At 46.7% G+C, this 21,762-nt stretch overlaps 1 protein-coding gene across 4 annotated transcripts in view; it reads right to left on the bottom strand.

Annotated features, from left to right (window-relative positions):
• The window catches only part of LOC110493632 (keratin-like protein KRT222), a 29,739-nt gene extending 8,370 nt beyond the window's left edge, over positions 1-21,369 (bottom strand). Inside the window, exons 1-7 of one of the 4 annotated variants that reach the window (XM_090204746.1) lie at positions 19,289-21,369; positions 18,678-18,882; positions 15,929-16,011; positions 8,929-9,082; positions 6,776-7,057; positions 3,447-3,581; positions 1,901-2,121 (exon numbers count right to left, since the gene is read on the bottom strand). In XM_090204746.1, coding sequence (XP_090060872.1) covers positions 1,901-2,121; positions 3,447-3,581; positions 6,776-7,057; positions 8,929-9,082; positions 15,929-16,011; positions 18,678-18,875 — 1,073 coding nt within the window. In that variant the 5' untranslated portion in view covers positions 18,876-18,882; positions 19,289-21,369. The other 3 variants (XM_036949618.2, XM_090204745.1, XM_090204747.1) reach the window with 3 other exon arrangements.
• Positions 21,370-21,762: the final 393 nt, after the last annotated feature.

Below are 21,762 nucleotides of genomic sequence, written 5' to 3'. Positions count from 1 at the left end.
GAGTTGAGCAAGTGCATTGTGATCTTCTGAGAATATAGATATAAATCCAATAGACTGGGAGAAGATCTAGGATGCATCATCGAGTGTCATCTTTCTCAACCTGGATGGTCATAAAACTAGATCATGCTGGGCACCTCCCAGATAAATAGAAGGTGGTAATAAAAACATAATTATGAGGCCTGCTGGGCTGAGTGTGCTCAATAGAGGGACAGATCTGCGATGTACAAACATAATGGCCGTGAACTGTCTGTGCTTGAATGCATTCGTGTGACCAGCCTGTGAATGCCTCAGTGATGATAACTGAGTATTATCTTTAGGCCTGTAAATCGACCGGAATCTTCCCTAATAAATGTTAAGAGGAAACGACATTAAAGATCTAAGTGAATGAAAGCCATGAGGTGAATGTGGGGATGTCTGGTACAGAACAGCTGGCAGTTTAAAACGGTCTTATATCTGTACACACAATGCAGAGAAATGTGTCTGTCTGTTTGCCTGTATGTCTGTCTGTCTGCCTTTCTTCATGTCTGTCTCCCTGCCTGCCTGTCTGCTTGTCTGCCTGCCTGTCATCCTGCCTGTCTGCCTTCCTGCATGGCTGTCTATCTGCCTGTACTGTATGTAGGTAAATACACCTGAGTGTACAAAACATTAAGGGCACCCCCTCACAGTTGTGTCAAGTTGGCTGGATGTCCTTTGGGTGGTGGACCATTCCTGAAACTGTTGAGCGTGAAAAACCCAGCAGCATTGCAGTTCTTGACACAAACCTGGCACCTACTACCATACCCCACTCAAGGTTTTAAAATCCTTCTTTAACCTGTTCTCCTCTCCTTCATCTACACTGATTGAAGTGGATTTAACCCGCGACATCAATTAGAGATCATAGCTTTCACCTGGATTCACCAGGTCAGGCGATGTCATGGAAAGAGCAGGTGTCCTTCATGTTTTGTATACTCAGTGTACATTAGCACAAGTCTGGGGAATTTCCAGTAACCAGCAGTTTCGCTATTATATTGAGTCACTGCCAAAACATCTCTGTCTCAACCTGCAATTATTTTGGATTCTCTATGCAAATAAGGCTTTCTTAAGCTGCTACAGTAAAGAAAGTCATCTGTCACACTCCTCAACAAAAGAGAAAGACAACACATAAATGTAGCTGTTTTGACAGAGAAACAAAAGGGATAAAATAAGAGGAATCCTTTTTTAAATGAACTTCATCCTTTAAGCTCCTTTTGGATGGTTTGGATGTTTAATTTCATTGAGCATGTTTGGGAACAAGGTGTTGCTTTTTCCGATGAGGTTATGACTGTCTGAATGTCCATGGGAAACAAAGGATGGATCATTATAGGCGTGGGACGATCATGGGAGAGAACATGTTTTCATGTTCTGTTAAAAACAACTGGGGCATCTTCATTTCGTTTCATTTGCAAACTGAAGGAGAGTTCATGCGACTTCAAAGGGTCTCCCCCATGCCTCATGTCCTCACAGATCCTGAGATCATCTTTCTCATACTGACTAATGATTCACGACCTCCACTTTCGATCCCTTTTCTTTCAAATGTATAGTGCCCTCAAAAAGTTTCTCATACAAGTTTCTCAAACAGTTTAATATCACAATATAACATTTTGCCTTTATATCAGCTACCTCACCCTTAGTAAGTGTGTATTCATCTGTGAGCATCTATGTCTGTGTAATTGACCAGAAATCGAATCTAGCTCAGCTGCTCCATTCTAGAGTAAAGCCTTTTGCTCTGGGGTTTACACATCTCAACTCTCAAGAAAGGTTACTCATCACCATGTAGTTCACCAAACCTCCTCTGCTACATCTGCCCCAGGAACTGTCCCAAATGGCAACATTTTTGTTGAGGGCCCATACAGCCCCTGTCTGTGACCGTTAGCCCCCTCACCTGCCCTCCTCGCGCTCCAGCAGGCGTCTGTAGGTGGCAATCTCTTTCTCCAGCCTCATCTTGGTATTGAGCAGCTGACCGTGGCGCTCTTGCTGCGTGGCCAGGCCGCCCCTCACCTGCTCCAGCTCGCCCTCCAGGCCTTGGATGACCTCTGACAGGCCCTGCAGCTGGCTGGAGTATTGACGCTTGGTGTGGTGGAGGGAACTCTCTAGACCTTTCTCCTGGGGAAGGGAAGGATGTGGGAAAGAGGGTGGACAGGAGAAAATGATGTGGGACAGAGAGAGGAGATAGGGAGCAGGTGAAAAGGGAGAGAAAGGGCAGAGGAGATGGAGAAGAGAGGGGAGAGGAGGAGAGAGAGGGGAGAGGAGATGGAGGAAAGAGGGGAGAGGAGATGGAGAAGAGAGGGCAGAGAGGGGAGTGGCGATGTAGGGGAGAGGAGATAGAGGAGAGAGGGTAGAGGAGATGGAGGAGAGAGGGGAGAGGGGAGAGTAGATGGACGAGAGAGGGGAGAGGGGATGGAGGAGAGATTGGAGAGGAGATGGAGGAGAGAGGGGAAAGAAGAGAGGGGAGAGGAGATGGAGTAGAGAGTGGAGAGAAGATGGAAAGAGGGGAGAGGAGATGGAGGGGAGAGGAGAGGGTAGAGGAGAGAGGGTAGAGGAGATAGAGGGGAGAGCAGATGAAGGAGAGAGTGGAGAGGAGATGGAGGGGAGAGGGGAGAGTAGATAGACGAGAGAGGGGAGAGGAGATGGAGGAGAGATTGGAGAGGAGATGGAGGAGAGAGGGGAAAGAAGAGAGGGGAGAGGAGATGGAGTAGAGAGTGGAGAGAAGATGGAAAGAGGGGAGAGGAGATGGAGGGGAGAGGAGAGGAGAGAGGAGAGAGGGGAGATGAGAGAGGAGATAGAGGGGAGAGGAGATGGAGGGGAGAGGAGATGGCGGAGAGGAGAAAGGGGAAAGAAGATTGAGGGGAGAGGGGAGAGGAGAGAGGGGAGAGGAGATGGAGGAGAGAGGAGAGAGGGGAGAGGAGAGAAGGGAGAGGAGATGGAGGAGAGAGGGGAAAGGAGAGAGGGGAAAGAAGACGGAGGGGAGAGGAGAGAGGAGAGGTGGGGAGAGGGGAGAGGGGATGGAGGAGAGAGGGAAAAAGCAGGATCAGAGAGATTAAATCATTGTAAAAAGGGAGGGGGGGGGAGAGAGCAGAGAGTGGATGAAGAAGGTGGAGCACAGCGATGGATAGGGAGGACAGCATAGAGGGGAAAGAGGGAATACGATAGAGGAGAGAGTGGATAGGGACAAAAGGTCATGAGAGGATGACACAGAATGTGGAACAGAAGAGAGAATGAGAGGGGACGGGGTAGAGGGGGAAGAGGCAAGATAAGAGAATAAGATTGAGAGAATCACCAATAGTGTTTCAGAATCAATAAAGATGAATGTTCTCCAAACTCTACTGATCCATTATGGGTGTGTGGCAGAGACAGGAAAGTACTGTATGTGTCTGCCGCAATGCTGAAGCTACAGTGGTGTGTCTGTGCATGTGTGTGTGTGTGCTCACCAGAGCATGTAGGGACTCGATCTCCACCTGCAGGCAGTGCCACTGTTTCCTGGCCTCGGCTAGCTCTGCCCGCGCCTCCCTCAGGGCAGTCCCTCCGAGGTTCACCTGGGCCCATGCTGCCTCTTCTGCATTGAGCTGGGGGAGAGAGAAGGAGGTCATTAAACACACACACACACACACCTACACGTGTGCACGCAAGTACGCATGCACGCACCTACACACACACATCATTCACATGGAAGAACACAAAATTAAAGTTTTGATGGAGATAGATGCTGACACACACACAAACAGGAACAGTTCACACAGTTCACATGGAGCTGACACACACACTCATAAAAACTGGTACCCACACACATTGGCACAGAGCCAGAGGACTCCGGGCACATGTGGGACAGGTTGAGGAGGGTAATCTGACACCCTAGGCGTTAACACGAACTGATGAACTATCAGGTACACAAAGTAAAACAACTCTAAACCAAAAGACTTAAACTTGATAAAACATTGTAAATAGGCTCCACACCTTTATAAATCTACCTGTAATCATTTCCCCCACAGATTCCCACAGGGCGCAAACATGTGGAATCAAGTTTGTTAGTTAAACGTCAGAAACTGACGATTGTGCTCAGTGGATTCCTCGAACCTGTCGACATCATAGCATTACTCTGTAATTACCATGTAAACAAGAACCTATTAGGGACAATTATTGTAAGTGTTGACCTTAACCAGTCATTTTACAGTGAGAAGCATAACATAATAGCTAGTTCATTTGTCCCATACAGTGTGTACAGAGCATTCGGAAAGTATTCAGACCCCCAATCAGGCCCTATTCTAAAATGGATTAAAGAAAATGTCCTCATCAATCTATACACAATACCCCATAATGACAAAGCAAAAACTGTTATTTAGATTTTATATTTTGAAACTGAAATATGACGTTTACCTATGTATTCAGACATTTACTCAGTACTTTGTTGATGCACCTTTGGTTACTGCCTTGAGCTTTCTTGGATATGATGCTATAAGCTTGGCACACCTGTATTTGGGGAGTTTCTCCCATTCTTCTCTACAGATCCTCTCAAGCTCTGTCAGGTTGGATGGGGAGCGTCACTGCACAGCTATTTTCTGGTCTCTCCAGAAATGTTAAATCGGGTTCAAGTTTGGGCTCTGGCTGGGCCACTCAAGGACATTCAGAGACTTTTCCCGAAGCCACTCCTCTGTTTTCTTGGCTGTGTGCTTAGGGTCATTGTCCTGTTGGAAGGTGAACCTTCGCCCCCACTCTGAGGTCCTGAGCACTCTGGAGTAGGTTTTCATCAAGGATATCTCTGTAATTTGCTCCGTTCATCTTTCCCTCGATCCTGACTAGTCTCCCAGTCCCTGCCTCTGAAAAACATCCCCACAGCATGATGCTGCCACCACCATGTTTCACTGTAGGGATGGTGCCAGGTTTCCTCCAGACGTGACGCTTTGCATTCAGGCCAAAGAGTTCAATCTTGGTTACATCAGACCAGATACTCTTGTTTCTCAGGGTCTGAGAGTCCTTTAGGTGCCTTTTGGAAAACTCCAAGCGGGCTTTCATGTGCCTTTTACCGAGGAGTGTCTTCCCCAGATCTGTGCCTCGACACAATCCTGTCTCTGAGCTCTATGGACAATTCTTTCAACCTCATGGCTTGGGTTTTGCTCTGACATGCACTGTCAACTGTGGGACCTTATATAGACAGATATGTGCCTTTCCAAATCATGTCCAATCAATTGAATGTCCCACAGTTGGACTCCAGTCAAGTTGTAGAAACATCTCAAGGATGATCAATTGAAACAAAATGCACCTGAGCTCAATTTCAAGTCTCATAGCAAAGGGTCCGAATACTTATTTAAAAAAGGTATTTCTGTTTTTATTTTTAATACATTTGTAACATTTTCAAAAAACCTGTTTTTGCTTTGTCATTATGGGGTATTGTGTGTAGATTGAGGGGGATAAAAAAAAAAGTAATCTAATTTAGAATAAGGCTGTAACGTAAGAAAATGTGGAAAAAGTCAAGGGGTTTGAATACTTTCTGAATGCATTGTTTGTGCTTTAGCCAACTCTGCTTCCCCGACAGATCTGGAACCAGGCTGTAACAGGGCTGTATTCCACTCCAGACTCCAGTCCACTCTGACATAAAAGGCAACAAACAAAGTCATTCTGTAGAGCAGACGCTGGTTAAGTATCAGTCGCTGCCTGCTTGCAGCCATGGGCCAAGATGCTTAATCACGCCTGTCACTTCAAAGTCACTGGCTGCATCCCAAATGGATCCCTATTCCCTAAAAATTCCACTACTTTAGACCAGAGCCCTATTGGAGCCCTATGGGCTCTGGTCAAAAGTAATGCACTAACTAAGGAATAAGGTGCCAATTTGGATGCAGCCAGTGTGCCACAGACGGTGAAACTGACCAGACAGAAACAACACAGCCATGATGAGTGACTCATTCTGCTCCCCCTATTCCAATGAAACCGAAATGATCCTATTTCAAAACCTGAAATATGAGCGGAAATGGGTAACAAGCGAAACTGTCTAGACGGGCTGCATTATTGTTGAAAACAACATAGCTATGAGAGAAAGCTATATACGGTATTTGCTAAATATATCATATTCCCTGAAATCAAAATGCTACTATTTCAAAGCCTGAAATACTGTCCCCATCCGATGTGATGTTGTCAAAACCAACAGCTATGGAAGGTGGCTACATATGCTACATGCCAATTGCAAGTTATCCTTTTCAACTGAAATCCTAATGCTCCTATTTCAAAGACTGAAAAGAATACTGTCCTCAGCTGATGCCTTATAAGGACTTAGCAGTAAGCAGATCAGAGAGGCCTGTTACAAGTGATGTATTACAATGCTGCAGTTGTGGTTTACGACATATCAATATCTAAAGAAGAGCAGCGTTTCAATATCGTAGTAAAAGTTGATCTCTTCTTTGGAGGTAATGGATTGTCTATGGGGCACCTTTCTGTGTGGGTAGGGGTGTGATGAGGATAAAGAGGGAAGGAGAGAGAAAGAAGGAGAGAGAGAAAGAGGGAGAGAGGTAAACAACCCATCTCAGACCTCAGACCACCTCAGAGCTCCGACACTAATTCAGTACAACAAATCAAAAACCAACCAACTCTTCTTATCTTACCACATATCACTGCGTTGCCTGGAAACAGCAGAGATAGATAGAGCTATGATCAGGGTGTGACTAGGTGGCAGGAAGCCAAGGGAGGATGAAAGAAAAGACAGAGAGAGGGATGGATGGAAGGAAGGAAATAAAGACAGGGGGAGGGACGAAGGCAGTGGGACACTGCGTACCTGTGGGAGAGACCCTCCATGGGCTCGGGGTCTGAGTCTGGCTCCGAAACAGCTTGGCCCGGCAGCGGAGCATGGAGTTTGATTTGGGCCGGCGGCCAGGCCGGGGTGTCGGTCATCTGGGACTTGATTTAGGCCGGTGAGGCTGAGGCGGTCGCACTGCGTCCTGATTCGGTCGAGGAGCTGGGAGAGCTCCATCCCTGTGCCATCCTCCTCCCACGCTGTGGCCGTCACTAGCAGCGCATCGCAGGAGTCGGCCTGCTGCTGCTGCAGAGCACGGGCTGCCTGCACAATGAGCCAACCAGAGAGAGGGAGAGAGAAGACGGAGAGAGAGACAGGGAGATATATGAATGTAAGAGAGTATACAAGAGTGTGTGTGTGACAGTGAGAGGTGATGGATCTGAGAGAGAAGGAGAAAAGGGAACCGAGAGAGAACGAGGGCAGAGGAAGAGAGCGAGAGAGAGAGAACAGTGTGAGAGCAGACACACGCAATGCAGGGGAGGGGTAGAGTCTGTTATTGAGCCTGAGCCTGTGAGTCTGGGACAGTGTGTGTGCGTGCATGCGTGCGTGTGCATGTGTGTGTGTGTGGGAGAGAGAAGCTGGATCACGTAAAGACCTGAGTGGAGGAAGGGAAGGGGAGTATTAGTCAGCAGGAATAAAAAGGGGTTAGTAAAAGAGAAAGAGAGAGAGAGAGAGAGAGAGAGAGAGAAGGGTGGGAGGATGACAGGAAAGCATTGAAAGGGAAAGGATGGTGTGAAACCTAACACGCCTTTCCACTGAGATCAATAGGGGAGGTGTGAGAAAACAGGAGCAGGCATTCTTCTGGTTAATGAGCTAATAGGGAAAAGGTGTTCTGAGACGTTGTTCTTTCTTTACAGTAGCTTTCTTGTGTCTTTCTCTCTCTTTCTCTCTTGTTTCACCTTCTGTCTGTCTCGCTCTCTTTTCTTTCTCTTGCTTTCTCTCTCTCTTCTCTCTTTCTCTTCTCCCTCTCTTTCTCTCTCTCTCTCTCTTCTCTCACCTCTCTAATGTCTCTCTCTCTTCCTTCTCTCTTTCTCTCTTCTCTCTTTCCCTCTCTCTTTTTTGTCGCACCTTTCTCTCCCCTCCGCACATAAACATTAAAAAAAGAATGAGACAATGGGAATTATCAAAGGTGGAATATACTGTGCAAACACAATGGATGCTGATCAGTAAAAAGTTAAGAAATTTCCTCCTAATTGGAACAAGACTCAGAGTTGGATAACCCCTGCCAGAGTCACTTCCCACTGGGCACAAACTGGTTGAATCAACGTTGTTTCAATGTCATTTTTCAACATGTTGTGATGTGGAATCTACGTAGGAAATACGTTGGATTTGAAAAAAGAAATCAACGTAATATGTTGTTGTATGTCGAATGTAATGATATTTAGTGATATTGGAGTGTTTTTGGTAGTCAACACAACCAAATATCAACATTTGAAGGAGATGTATCTTCTGCTTGGATAGTTCCATCTGTGCCAATTACTTTTATTCCATTTTGTCTACAAATTAATCGTTGATAAGTTGGATTCACGTCTGCAACTCAACCAAAAATCAAAGGACTGAATCCAAAACAAACCAACGTTTAAATGCCCATTAATCAAAGTTTGTTTTGATTCAGTCCTATTTTTTTTACTTAGATTTTTGGTTGAGATGCAGACATGAATCCAACATATCAATGATTAATTTGGAGAAAAACTGCAATTAAAGCCAGACTAAGTCATTGACACAGATGGAACTATGCAAGGAGATAAATCTCCTTCAAATGTTGATATTTGGTTGCGTTAACAACCAAACACAAGTCAATATTATCTTTAAAATACAATAGGCGAGATGTTAACAAATGATGCTGGACTCAAGTTGAAGAATGGGATTAAGCCAGTGGCTCAGATGGAACTATCCAAGCAGTAGATACATCTCTTTTAAATGTTGATATTTTGTTGCACTGTCAACCAAACACAATTCAATATTACTTTTACAGTAAATAGCCTAATGTTAAGGCTATCTTACAAACTAATGTAACGTTCAACCTTAAAATGAGTAACACATCCATGGCCACATTTATTCAACCTTTTTACGGATGTCTTTACTGAACGAATGCAGGTGTACGGAACCGCACGGACACTGGCACAAGACCGTACCACATAGTCCTGGTGCATGTCCTGCAGCTCTGTCATGCAGTTGTGTAGTTCCGCCTCCAGCTGTACATTGGTATGCTCCACCCTCGTCTTGTTCTCCCTCAGCAGAGCCACCTGTTGCTCCAGACACTTGGTCTGCCACTCTTCCAACTCACATCTATGACAGGACACAGAACACATCTCATCCTATTAACTGGGTTGTGTTCATTAGAGCACTCAATAGAAAATGTTTTAAAACTTTTTGAAATGGGAAAACTGAAGAAAAAAAATGTGTGTTTCTTACTGGACGGGTCGTTCCTGTTACCATGTTTCAGTCGGCGATATTGACTAGTAATTAGCCTTGACCACAGTGGTCTACGCAAAGCAGCTATAGGCCTACATTTTACCAAGAGGTGGTGATGGTAACATAGGGAAGTGTTTTTCAATACAGCTTCTGAATGTTCCCTACTCTGGGTCAACTAGTCAGGGTACTTTACATGGGTGGTGAAAGAGCTACACGTACTGTGCATGTACTGTAGGTAAACACTGTGATACAGTATATGGAAATGTTTCAGCCGCACATCCATTGTATCTAAGCAGGTGCCTAGCCCTTTCCTTCAGTCACTGACTCAAAGCACCCTCGTTGGTCTCATGGCTGGAATGTTATTAATATTTTTCAAAATGTCTTAATTAATCAAGTAATTTTTTTTTAACTGACGAAAATCCAGAGTTTCTACAGTATGTCAAACGGTTTTGTTATATTTCAGTCTTCTGTGATGCACTTAATGTGTAACATTGGGATGCAAACTCAAAATGGAATACATTTCATATATCTGACATGGTACAGGTGTTTTCTTTTTTCTTAAGCCTATAACCATGTGTGTGAGGTGTACACTTTTGTTTCAAAGTAGATTTGTTTAAGACCACCAAGAATCACTCTGTGTGACCCTGATATAGCCCACTCTAGTAAAAGGTTTTAAGATATACAAGTGTTTTCAGGTCAAGGTAAATAGACTGCACACAGCAATCTATGCTCCCATGTGTTTTAGTGACCCTTCTGTTACGGTGCGTGAATGAGGACCCAAAAGCGAATTAACGTAAACAGAGCTTCTTTAATAACAAAACAAAACGTAGGCTCAGATGGACCGACAAGAATCCGACAAGGACAGGAGCAGGAACAGAGAGAGATATAGAGACCTAATCAGAGGGAAAAAGGGAACAGGTGGGAAAAGGGGTGACGAGGTAGTTAGGAGGAGACAAGGCACAGCTGGGGAAAAGAGGGGGAGAAAAGGTAACCTAACAACGACCAGCAGAGGGAGACAGGGTGAAGGGAAAGGACAGAAACAAGACACAACATGACAGTACATGACAGTACCCCCCCACTCACCGAGCGCCTCCTGGCGCACTCGAGGAGGAAACCTGGCGGCAACGGAGGAAATCATCGATCAGCGCACGGTCCAGCACGTCCCGAGAGGGAACCCAACTCCTCTCCTCAGGACCGTACCCCTCCCAATCTACTAGGTACTGATGACCACGGCCCCGAGGACGCATGTCCAAAATCCTACGGACCCTGTAGATGGGTGCGCCCTCAACAAGGATGGGGGGGGGGGGGGGGGGAGACGAGCGGGGGCGCGAAGAACGGGCTTGATACAGGAGACATGGAAGACCGGGTGAAACGCGACGAAGGTATCGCGGAAGAAGAAGTCGAACTGCGACAGGATTAATGACCTGAGAAATACGGAACGGACCAATGAACCGCGGGGTCAACTTGCGAGAAGTGGTCTTAAGGGGAAGGTTCTGAGTGGAGAGCCAAACTCTCTGACCGCGACAATATCTAGGACTCTTAGTTCTACGCTTATTAGCAGCCCTCACAGTCTGCGCCCTATAACGGCAAAGTGCAGACCTGACCCTCTTCCAGGTGCGCTCGCAACGTTGGACAAAAGCCTGAGCGGAGGGGACGCTGGACTCGGCGAACTGAGATGAGAACAGCGGAGGCTGGTACCCGAGGCTACTCTGAAAAGGAGATAGCCCGGTCGCAGACGAAGGAAGCGAGTTGTGGGCGTATTCTGCCCAGGGGAGCTGTTCTGACCAAGACGCAGGGTTGCGAAAAGAAAGACTGCGTAAGATGCGACCAATAGTCTGATTGGCCCGTTCTGCTTGACCGTTAGACTGGGGGTGAAAGCCGGAAGAGAGACTGACGGAAGCCCCAATCAAACGGCAAAACTCCCTCCAAAATTGAGACGTGAATTGCGGACCTCTGTCCGAAACGACGTCTGACGGAAGGCCATGAATTCTGAAAACATTCTCGATGATGATTTGTGCCGTCTCTTTAGCAGAAGGAAGCTTAGCAAGGGGAATAAAATGAGCCGCCTTAGAGAACCTGTCGACAACCGTAAGAATAACAGTCTTCCCCGCTGACGAAGGCAGTCCGGTGACAAAATCTAAGGCGATGTGAGACCACGGTCGAGAGGGAATGGGAAGCGGCCTGAGACAGCCGGCAGGAGGAGAGTTACCGGACTTAGTCTGCGCGCAGACCGAACAAGCAGCCACGAAGCGACGCGTGTCATGCTCCCGGGTGGGCCACCAAAAGCGCTGGCGAATGGAAGCAAGCGTACCCCGAACGCCAGGGTGGCCGGCTAACTTGGCAGAGTGAGCCCACTGAAGAACGGCCAGACGAGTAGGAACGGGAACGAAAAGAAGGTTCCTGGGACAAGCGCGCGGCGACGGAGTTTGAGTGAGTGCTTGCTTTACCTGCCTCTCAATTCCCCAGACAGTCAACCCGACAACACGCCCCTCAGGGAGAATCCCCTCGGGGTCAGTGGAGGCTACTGAAGAACTGAAGAGACGAGATAAAGCATCAGGCTTGGTGTTCTTAGAGCCCGGACGATAAGAAATCACGAACTCGAAACGAGCGAAAAACAGCGCCCAGCGCGCCTGACGCGCATTAAGTCGTTTGGCAGAACGGATGTACTCAAGGTTCCTATGGTCAGTCCAAACGACAAAAGGAACGGTCGCCCCCTCCAACCACTGTCGCCATTCGCCTAGGGCTAAGCGGATGGCGAGCAGTTCGCGGTTTCCCACATCATAGTTACGTTCCGACGGCGACAGGCGATGAGAAAAATACGCGCAAGGGTGGACCTTGTCGTCAGAGAAGGAGCGCTGAGAAAGAATGGCTCCCACGCCCACCTCTGACGCGTCAACCTCGACAATGAACTGTCTAGAGACGTCAGGTGTAACAAGGATAGGTGCGGATGTAAAACGATTCTTGAGGAGATCAAAAGCTCCCTGGGCGGAAACGGACCACTTAAAGCACGTCTTGACAGAAGTAAGGGCTGTGAGAGGAGCTGCCACCTGACCGAAATTACGGATGAAACGACGATAGAAGTTCGCAAAGCCGAGAAAGCGCTGCAGCTCGACGCGTGACTTAGGGACGGGCCAATCAATGACAGCTTGGACCTTAGCGGGATCCATCTTAATGCCTTCAGCGGAAATAACAGAACCGAGAAATGTGACGGAGGAGGCATGAAAAGAGCACTTCTCAGCCTTCACAAAAAGACAATTCTCTAAAAGGCGCTGGAGGACACGTCGAACGTGCTGAACATGAATCTGGAGTGACGGTGAAAAAATCAGGATATCGTCAAGGTAAACGAAAACAAAGATGTTCAGCATGTCTCTCAGGACATCATTGACTAATGCCTGAAAGACAGCTGGAGCGTTAGCGAGGCCGAAAGGAAGAACCCGGTATTCAAAGTGCCCTAACGGAGTGTTAAACGCCGTCTTCCACTCGTCCCCCTCCCTGATGCGCACAAGATGGTAAGCGTTACGAAGGTCCAACTTAGTGAAAAACCTGGCTCCCTGCAGGATCTCGAAGGCTGAAGACATAAGAGGAAGCGGATAACGATTCTTCACTGTTATGTCATTCAGCCCTCGATAATCTATGCAGGGGCGCAGGGACCCGTCCTTCTTCTTAACAAAAAAAAACCCCGCTCCGGCGGGAGAGGAGGAGGGGACTATGGTACCGGCGGCAAGAGCTACAGACAAATAATCTTCGAGAGCCTTACGTTCGGGAGCCGACAGAGAGTATAGTCTACCCCGGGGGGGAGTGGTTCCCGGAAGGAGATCAATACTACAATCATACGACCGGTGTGGAGGAAGAGAGGTGGCCCTGGACCGACTGAACACCGTGCGCAGATCGTGATATTCCTCCAGCACCCCTGTCAAATCACCAGGCTCCTCCTGTGAAGAAGAGACAGAGGAAACAGGAGGGATAGCAGACATTAAACATTTCACATGACAAGAGACGTTCCAGGAGAGGATAGAATTACTAGACCAATTAATGGAAGGATTATGACAAACTAGCCAGGGATGGCCCAAAACAACAGGTGTAAAAGGTGAACGAAAAATTTAAAAAGAAATGGTTTCGCTATGATTACCAGAAACAGTGAGGGTTAAAGGTAGCGTCTCACGCTGAATCCTGGGGAGAGGACTACCATCCAGGGCGAACAAGGCCGTGGACTCCCTTAACTGTCTGAGAGGAATGTCATGTTCCCGAGCCCAGGTCTCGTCCATAAAACAGCCCTCCGCCCCAGAGTCTATTAAGGCACTGCAGGAAGCTGACGAACCGGTCCAGCGTAGATGGACCGACAAGGTAGTGCAGGATCTTGAAGGAGAGACAGGAGTAGTAGCGCTCACCAGTAGCCCTCCGCTTACTGATGAGCTCTGGCTTTTACTGGACATGAAGTGACAAAATGACCAGCAGAACCGCAATAGAGACAGAGGCGGTTGGTGATTCTCCGTTCCCTCTCCTTAGTCGAGATGCGGATACCTCCCAGCTGCATAGGCTCAGCACCCGAGCCGGCAGAGGAAGATGGTAGTGATGCGGAGAGGGGGGCAACGGAGAACGCGAGCTCCTTTCCACGAGCTCGGTGACGAAGATCAACCCGTCGCTCAATGCGAATAGCGAGTTCAATCAAGGAATCCACGCTGGAAGGAACCTCCCGGGAGAGAATCTCATCCTTTACCTCTGCGCGGAGACCCTCCAGAAAACGAGCGAGCAAAGCTGGCTCGTTCCAGCCACTGGAGGCAGCAAGAGTGCGAAACTCAATAGAGTAGTCTGTTATGGATCGATTACCCTGACATAGGGAAGACAGGGCCCTGGAAGCCTCCTCCCCAAAAACAGATCGATCAAAAACCCGTATCATCTCCTCCTTAAAGTCCTGATACTGGTTAGTACACTCAGCCCTTGCCTCCCAGATTGCCGTGCCCCACTCACGAGCCCGTCCAGTAAGGAGAGATATGACGTAGGCGACACGAGCAGTGCTCCTGGAGTAAGTGTTGGGCTGGAGAGAAAACACAATATCACACTGGGTGAGGAACGAGCGGCATTCAGTGGGCTCCCCAGAGTAACACGGCGGGTTATTGATTCTGGGCTCCGGAGATTCGAAAGCCCTGGAAGTGGCCGGTGGATCGAGGCGGAGATGGTGAACCTGTTCTGTGAGGTTGGAGACTTGGGTGGCCAGGGTCTCAACGGCATGCCGAGCAGCAGACAATTCCTGCTTGTGTCTGCCTAGCATCGCTCCCTGGATCTCGACGGCTGAGTGGAGAGGATCCGAAGTCGCTGGGTCCATTCTTGGTCGGATTCTTCTGTTACGGTGCGTGAATGAGGACCCAAAAGCGAATTAACGTAAACAGAGCTTCTTTAATAACAAAACAAAACGTAGGCTCAGATGGACCGGCAGGTTCCGACAGGACAGGACAAGGTTGCAGCAAACATGACGATAGTCTGGTTCAGGCATGAACAACACAAACAAGAATCCGACAAGGACAGGAGCAGGAACAGAGAGAGATATAGAGACCTAATCAGAGGGAAAAAGGGAACAGGTGGGAAAAGGGGTGACGAGGTAGTTAGGAGGAGACAAGGCACAGCTGGGGAAAAGAGGGGGAGAAAAGGTAACCTAACAACGACCAGCAGAGGGAGACAGGGTGAAGGGAAAGGACAGAAACAAGACACAACATGACAGTACATGACACCTTCATCAGATCTAACCTAATCATGTAAAAGACCTTATAGGGAAAACATCTTGCAGCAGTCATTCAGTAGTTGCAATAGTCCTCACTTCCCAACAGATGCTAAAGTCACAGTCACAGACATCAAATCAAAGTTTATTGGTTGCATACACAGTTTAGCAGATGTTATAGCAAAATTCTTATGTTACTAGCTCCTAACAATGCAGTAAAATGTCAAAAAGTACACAAATAATATCTACATATTTTTTAAATACAATATAAACCTTGTGACACAGAGTTGCAGACAACATCGTGACAGTGACCCAGGTAAGGCCAGTAGGACACCGTATATAAATAGAGGAGGTGGGTATTCATAGCTCATAGCTGCCTGCATGTTGTTGCCCTCCCTTGCCCTTCAGGGGTTAATGGATCTCCAGCTGGGTCCCAAATGGGACCCTATTCCCTATTTAGTGCACTAATTTTGACCACACCCTATGGGTACCCTGATGGTTCCTGGTCAAAAGTAGTGCTCTAAATAAGAATTAGGGTGCCATTCGGGACACAGGTCTCTGGCAGTAGCAGACGGGCCGGTGTGTCACTCTGCATCAATACAGATGGGAAAGTGCCGACCAGGCACAACACAGCCAGGCTGCGATTTGTATGCAGGTTGTTGAACAGGAGTGGGAACTAGCCGAGTTATAACAAAGTGCGGACTGTACTGCTGCTACAGTAGAGAAGAGATAAAGTATCTCTGCAGGGGAAAATAAGATATCTGATTGTTATTCAAGAGGTGCATTTAAAGTGTTATAGACTGAAATTGGTTGTTAGTATTATACTAACAGTAGGTGTAGGATTTGATGGATTTTTGCATCTGTTTCCAGAAGTCGTTCACAACTGCTATGGTATATCTGTGTTTTCTTTAGATATGATGAACATAAATACTATGAGGGTATGTTTTACTATATTAGTATACTGTAGTATTCTAGGCCTCACCTAGAATGTCCCAAACACTACTGACCTGGCCTGGATGGTAGAAGCCCTGGACATCATGTGGTCAGACTGCAGCACCAGCTCTGCATTCTCCATCAGCAGTTTACCAACCTACAGAACCAAAACACAGTCAACACACACAAGACAAAATAACAAGGAAGGGAATACGATGCGTGAAAAACATGATCGATTTCAGAATGTGTTCAATCTGGTTGATCCATGTAATGTCATTGGCCCAATAGGTAGAAAAAAAACACGATGAAACATGAAATCACATACGAATACACCTCAGAACACTGGAAGTTCACGTTACCAGGTGCTGCATCAAACGGGGTCTTTCTCAAAAATGTGAAAACATGTGGGTGAGTCTTATCACAATAGAACAACTGTAATAAAGGTTTCGCTTCCTTGAATTACACTAGCCTCGTCTCATACTGTGTGGCATGACATTGACCAATGGAAGAGTTGGCTATAGCACATAGAGCATGGGACAAGGCTAATACACTAGCACAAGCATGAAGATAGAAGCCTTTGAAATATCATCAAAGAAAGGAAGTTGGAACAGAGATAAGATACGGAAGTTCGGGATACTTCGGGATTGTTGGCAATGAGGCCCTTTATCTACTTCCCCAGAGTCAGATGAAATCATGGATACCATTGTTATGTCTCTGTGTCCAGTATGAAGGAAGTTAGAGGTCGTTTTGCGAGCCAAAGCTAACTAGCGTTAGAGCAATGACTGGAAGTCTATGGGTATTTACCAGCATGCTAGCAGATACCCATAGATCCACTTCACATTCATTTAAAAGACTGCATAATTATATTCTGCCTGTTCATACTTGTCAGATTGCCACCAGCTCAGTGAGTCAGTTTTATTACATGATGATGTCCCACGATTTGGGTTCATTAAGACAAGGCCTGAAGCAGCCGTGGCACAGATATTAAAGCCAAAGAGCCTCTCACAGTAATTCTAGTACTTGACCTCAAAACCCCTAAATGTTTGGCGTTAACTGCAATGTAAGTACATGAAACTTAAACAAATGTTATCCAAAATCTCTTGCATCTTTGATATGGAAATGTTTACTGTATAACCTAGGGCCATTTGGAGTTTCAATGCTGACTCTTCCTTTGCCAATCACAGCATCACAATGCTTACTCAAGACAAACACACCCGTACTGAAGGAGGAAAACCTGAAATAACTTGGGCAATTGTGTTTTTGCTCACAGAAGTGCCTCAAAGATTATCATCATATTTTCATTGTAATTACCCGTTCCAGTATCTTAGCTCTGTCAGTTATTCATCTCTGACTGTGTTGATTCATAGACATGAGAGAGTACAAACCAGATATCAGCACTTTGTCTTCCAACAGGGCACTCTTCAACTGAACATTAACTGATTGATTTCAAATGAAATGTGTCACGTTTTGTAAATAACAGGTGTACACTAACAGTGAAATATTTACTTTCAGGCCCTTCCCAACAACGCACAGAGAAATAGAAAAATAATAACACAGGGAATAAATACACAGTGAGTAATGATAACTTAGCTATATACACGGGTACCAGGAATTCCTTATTATGGCTCGTTATTCAACGCTTCTCAATGGAACGAGGGTGGCGCCAGGTCTTAAAACCTAAACCCACAACAATAAAAGCAGTCTAGCACTGAAACCGGCCTTGAGGAAGATGCACATAACAAAGACAATTGTTACAACAAATCACGAATTCATGTCAAAGGACGATTTGAAGAACGTTATCAGTTATGCGTATATGTCAAGTCATACATTTTTCATTTGATTTGATTTATTTAGCCAGGATAGTCCACTCATTAACAATTGCCACTGTTTTACAGGGAGTCCTGGGTTCCATAGAAGTCAACATTCCAGGTATTAGTTCAGGCGAAAGTGTGAGGAAATGTCCCACATATGTACATTTGTACATGACAGGTTCTCACATGGGAAAGTCTGCAGATATCGTATCAGTGCTGCTATGCATGATGGATCTTTATATTGATCCAATGGATTGGCAATCGCTCATATTTTACGCAACACTCTCGCTGAAAGTGAAATTGGGCATAAAAGTCAACCCACCCGTTGGCTTCAATACTAATAGGTCAGATCTTGGTGCTTTCTTTGCCTTTGTCTCCATTCACATTCAGAGACAATAAATCAAGGAGCGGTTGCAAAACCTCCAATCAGCTCATGCGAGTGAGCTGACAATTACAGCAGCCCGTGTTAATGGTCTACTAGGGCAGTGGCCTTTAAAGGAATAAAAGGATCCACATTCTTGAGTGTGACAATGGAGTGATGGCTTGTTTCCAAATGTCCTGACATACAGTATGACACTACTTCTCACCCTCTGGAACAGTTGACATTGTCTTGGTAGGAACCACTTTGTCAAATGTCTGTTTTAATTTGACTGCTATTAAGTGTAATCATCGCTAGGACTGAAAATCTAACTGGTTTGCTCAGTCAGTGCTGTATCTGTCTCAAAGCCAAAACCCTGCACGCAAGAAAACACATATCATCTGCTTTGCTCTACTCTGGTAAAAAATTATACGGAGAATATACAATACAAGTTAGTCCAAGTCAGTCCTAATAGCTACTGTATGGCTAGAACACAGCTGCTCAAACAAATCTAGGCATTACAGTACCTCAGCATAATCACTCGCAAATAAAGTTACTGTCAGTGGACAAAAGAAAAAACACTGTCTAATGAGTTGGGGTCCCTCAGGGCTCAATGTTTGGACCAGTTAAAAACGTAATAGATGCCAGTCTCACCTGGGCACGGAGATCATCCACAGTCCTTTCCTGCTGGGTCCATTCCTGGAGGTGCGGGGCGTTCTTTAGGCCCCAGTATGCAATCTGGCCCTCCAGATGCCAGTTTGCCTCTTGCAGCTTGTTTACCTGCTCCAGGAAGCCCTTCAGACGGCTGTTGAGGCCCTGCATTGTCCACCGAGAGTCCTGCAGCAAATCCATGGTGCTCCTATGCAGTGTACACCCCAAAGAAAAACACAGAATCCTCTCAGGGGTGCTATCAAATACTTACAGGCTCGCCAACTCAGGAGAGTGTCTGATAAAAAGTGTCAACCCAAACGTACGGTAACTACTTATGCTATCCAAAAACTCTTTCACTACTATTGCAGCATATGTCCACACCACAGTCACTTCTACCCACTTGCAACGCTGGCAGGCGGTACCCTGCCTGCCACCGATACTGGTGAGATTACGGACCCATGAGGTGGTTACTGGGTAAATATTTACCCAGCAATACTCACCCGTGAGGCAATGTGGCGTCCCTTTCTCTCTCTCTCTCTCTCCCTCCCCCCCCTCTCTCTCTCTATCTCTCTAGGCTAGGCAGCACCGTGTGTTGGCAGTGGTAAGTTAAGCACCAGTCTCAGTAGCCACTGGTCACTGCAGCGAGCTGCTCCTGATCCTCCCCTCCCAGACGGAGCTGGACCACATTCTTCTCCACTGCTTCAACAACTTTCACTTTCCCACTGGGTCCCAGGTCAGAGACGGTTCCCTGTCTGTGACAGATCAGATAGGAATGGTAGGGTTAGGGCTAGTTTCGCTATTGCTCTCGCACCAACTATGTGCCAGCTATCATGGGGTCAGCCATGACAGGGCCAGTGGTACTGTCCCTGTTCTTTCCCCCCACGAATACAGCCTGCAGCAGTGCTGTAGGTGTGAGTGCTGGGGTAAAGCAAAGCGCTCACTTGCTGGACACACTGTTGCTTACATCACCAGCGCTCTGAGGCCCTTTGTGTTCTCTGATCCAGGATTACTGAGCCCTGTGTGGAGGGAAAGTTCAGGCACACACTGCGACAACACTCTCTGTTTGTGTGAGTGTGTCTGTGTTTGTGTCTGTTTGCGTATGTGTGTGTTTGTTTGCAGTTGTGTGTGTGTGTGTGTAAACAACATATCTAGTATCTACCAATAATTAATAGTGAGAAACGAATGTCTATCCACTGACTCATCAGATCAACAGCCTGTAATAAACACTGAACTTTGTGCTGTGTCACATGGGTTGCTCAATTCCTCCCTTGACTACCACTACCCTCTCATTGGCCTGTTTTGTGAGTGAGTGAGTGAGTGAGTGAGTGAGTGAGTGTGTGTGTGTGCGTGTGCGTGTGTGTGTGTGTGTGTGTGTGCGTGCGTGTGTGTGTGTTTGTCAGTCTGGGGGGGCAAGTGAGATCATTTACCAGACATTCTCGCAGGTCACGACTTTTTCATCCTCTTGAAGTTGACAACAATGTTCTACTTGTATAGGAGATACCAAATGTGTGTTGAGTCGTCATGGCAACCACCACGCTTTCTTTCAGTCTTTCGCTGACTTTTTTTTATGACTTACCTCAAGTAATGTGAGGGTGTTATTTCCATTATCAATTAATCTAACCAAGATCTTAGACATTTTGGCACCAGCACATACGTCATACAAGCTTTAAGTCAGGTGAGGTAATAAGATAAGACGCATGGTTGAGGTAGTTAAGGTGTGGGTGCGGCATCTAAAGAAGCCAGTGAACGTCTGACGGAAAAAGCACAATAAAACATCCCGTTTAAGCCACTCTGACATGGTGTTTGGAATGTGAGTCAAGGTAACACAACTCATAGTCATCTCTATTCGTCTCTCTCTCTCTCTCTCTCTCTCTCTCTCTCTTGGAGTAGGCACTTTCAAGTCCTTTCCAGTCCTTTGCACTCCCAATCTACCTCATTATGTGAGGCAGCAGATGACTGTGGGATTTACTTGTTGGATCAATAAAGGATTTCTCTTCCTTTCTGTGTAAACAGCCGCGCCTGCATTCTACCATTCACAGACAGGATCTAGGGATCATTAATATGAGGTCACACATAAACCTGCTACAAACACTGCGTCTGTCTAGAGTCTAGAGTACAATATCACCATGGAAACACTTCATGGGCAAAAATAATGTTCTCTCCTTGAATCAAATCAAATGTATTTACATAGCCCTTCTTACATCAGCTGATATCTCAAAGTGCTGTACAGAAACCCAGCCTAAAACCCCAAACAGCAAGCAATGCAGGTGTAGAAGCACGGTGACTAGGAAAAACTACCTAGAAAGGCCAAAACCTAGGAAGAAACCTAGAGAGGAACCAGGCTATGAGGGGTGGCCAGTCCTCTTCTGGCTGTGCCAGGTGGAGATTATAACAGAACATGGCCAAGATGTTCAAATGTTCATAATTGACCAGCATGGTCAAATAATAATAATCACAGTAGTTGTCGAGGGTGCAACAAGTCAGCACCTCAGGAGTAAATGTCAGTTGGCTTTTCATAGCCGATCATTGAGAGTATCTCTACCGCTCCTGCTGTCTCTAGAGAGTTGAAAACAGCAGGTCTGGGACAGGTAGAACGTCCGGTGAACAGGTCAGGGTTCCATAGCCGCAGGCAGAACAGTTGAAACCGGAGCAGCAGCACGGCCAGGTGGACTGGGGACAGCAAGGAGTCATCATGCCAGGTAGTCCTGAGGCATGGTCCTAGGGCTCAGGTCCTCCGAGAGAGAGAAAGAAAGGAAGAGAGAAAGAGAGAATTAGAGAGAGCATACTTAAATTCACACAGGACACCGGATAAGACAGGAGAAATACTCCAGATATAACTGACTGTCCCTAACCCCCGACACATAAACTACTGCAGCATAAATACTGGAGGCTGAGACAGGAGGGGTCGGGAGACACTGTGGCCACATCCGATGATACCCCCAGACAGGGCCAAACAGGCAGGATATAACCCCATCCACTTTGCCAAAGCACAGTCCCCACACCACTAGAGGGATATCTTCAACCACCAACTTACCATCCTGAGACAAGGTCGAGTACAGCCCACAAAGATCTCCGCCACGACACAACC

This window comes from Oncorhynchus mykiss, chromosome 17, assembly GCF_057628025.1.
Source record: "Oncorhynchus mykiss isolate SJ-2025 chromosome 17, ASM5762802v1, whole genome shotgun sequence".
NCBI classification, from domain to species: Eukaryota; Metazoa; Chordata; class Actinopteri; order Salmoniformes; family Salmonidae; genus Oncorhynchus; species Oncorhynchus mykiss.
Note: the sequence above shows the minus strand (reverse complement) of the source record. Positions and strands in the feature narration are given on the sequence as shown.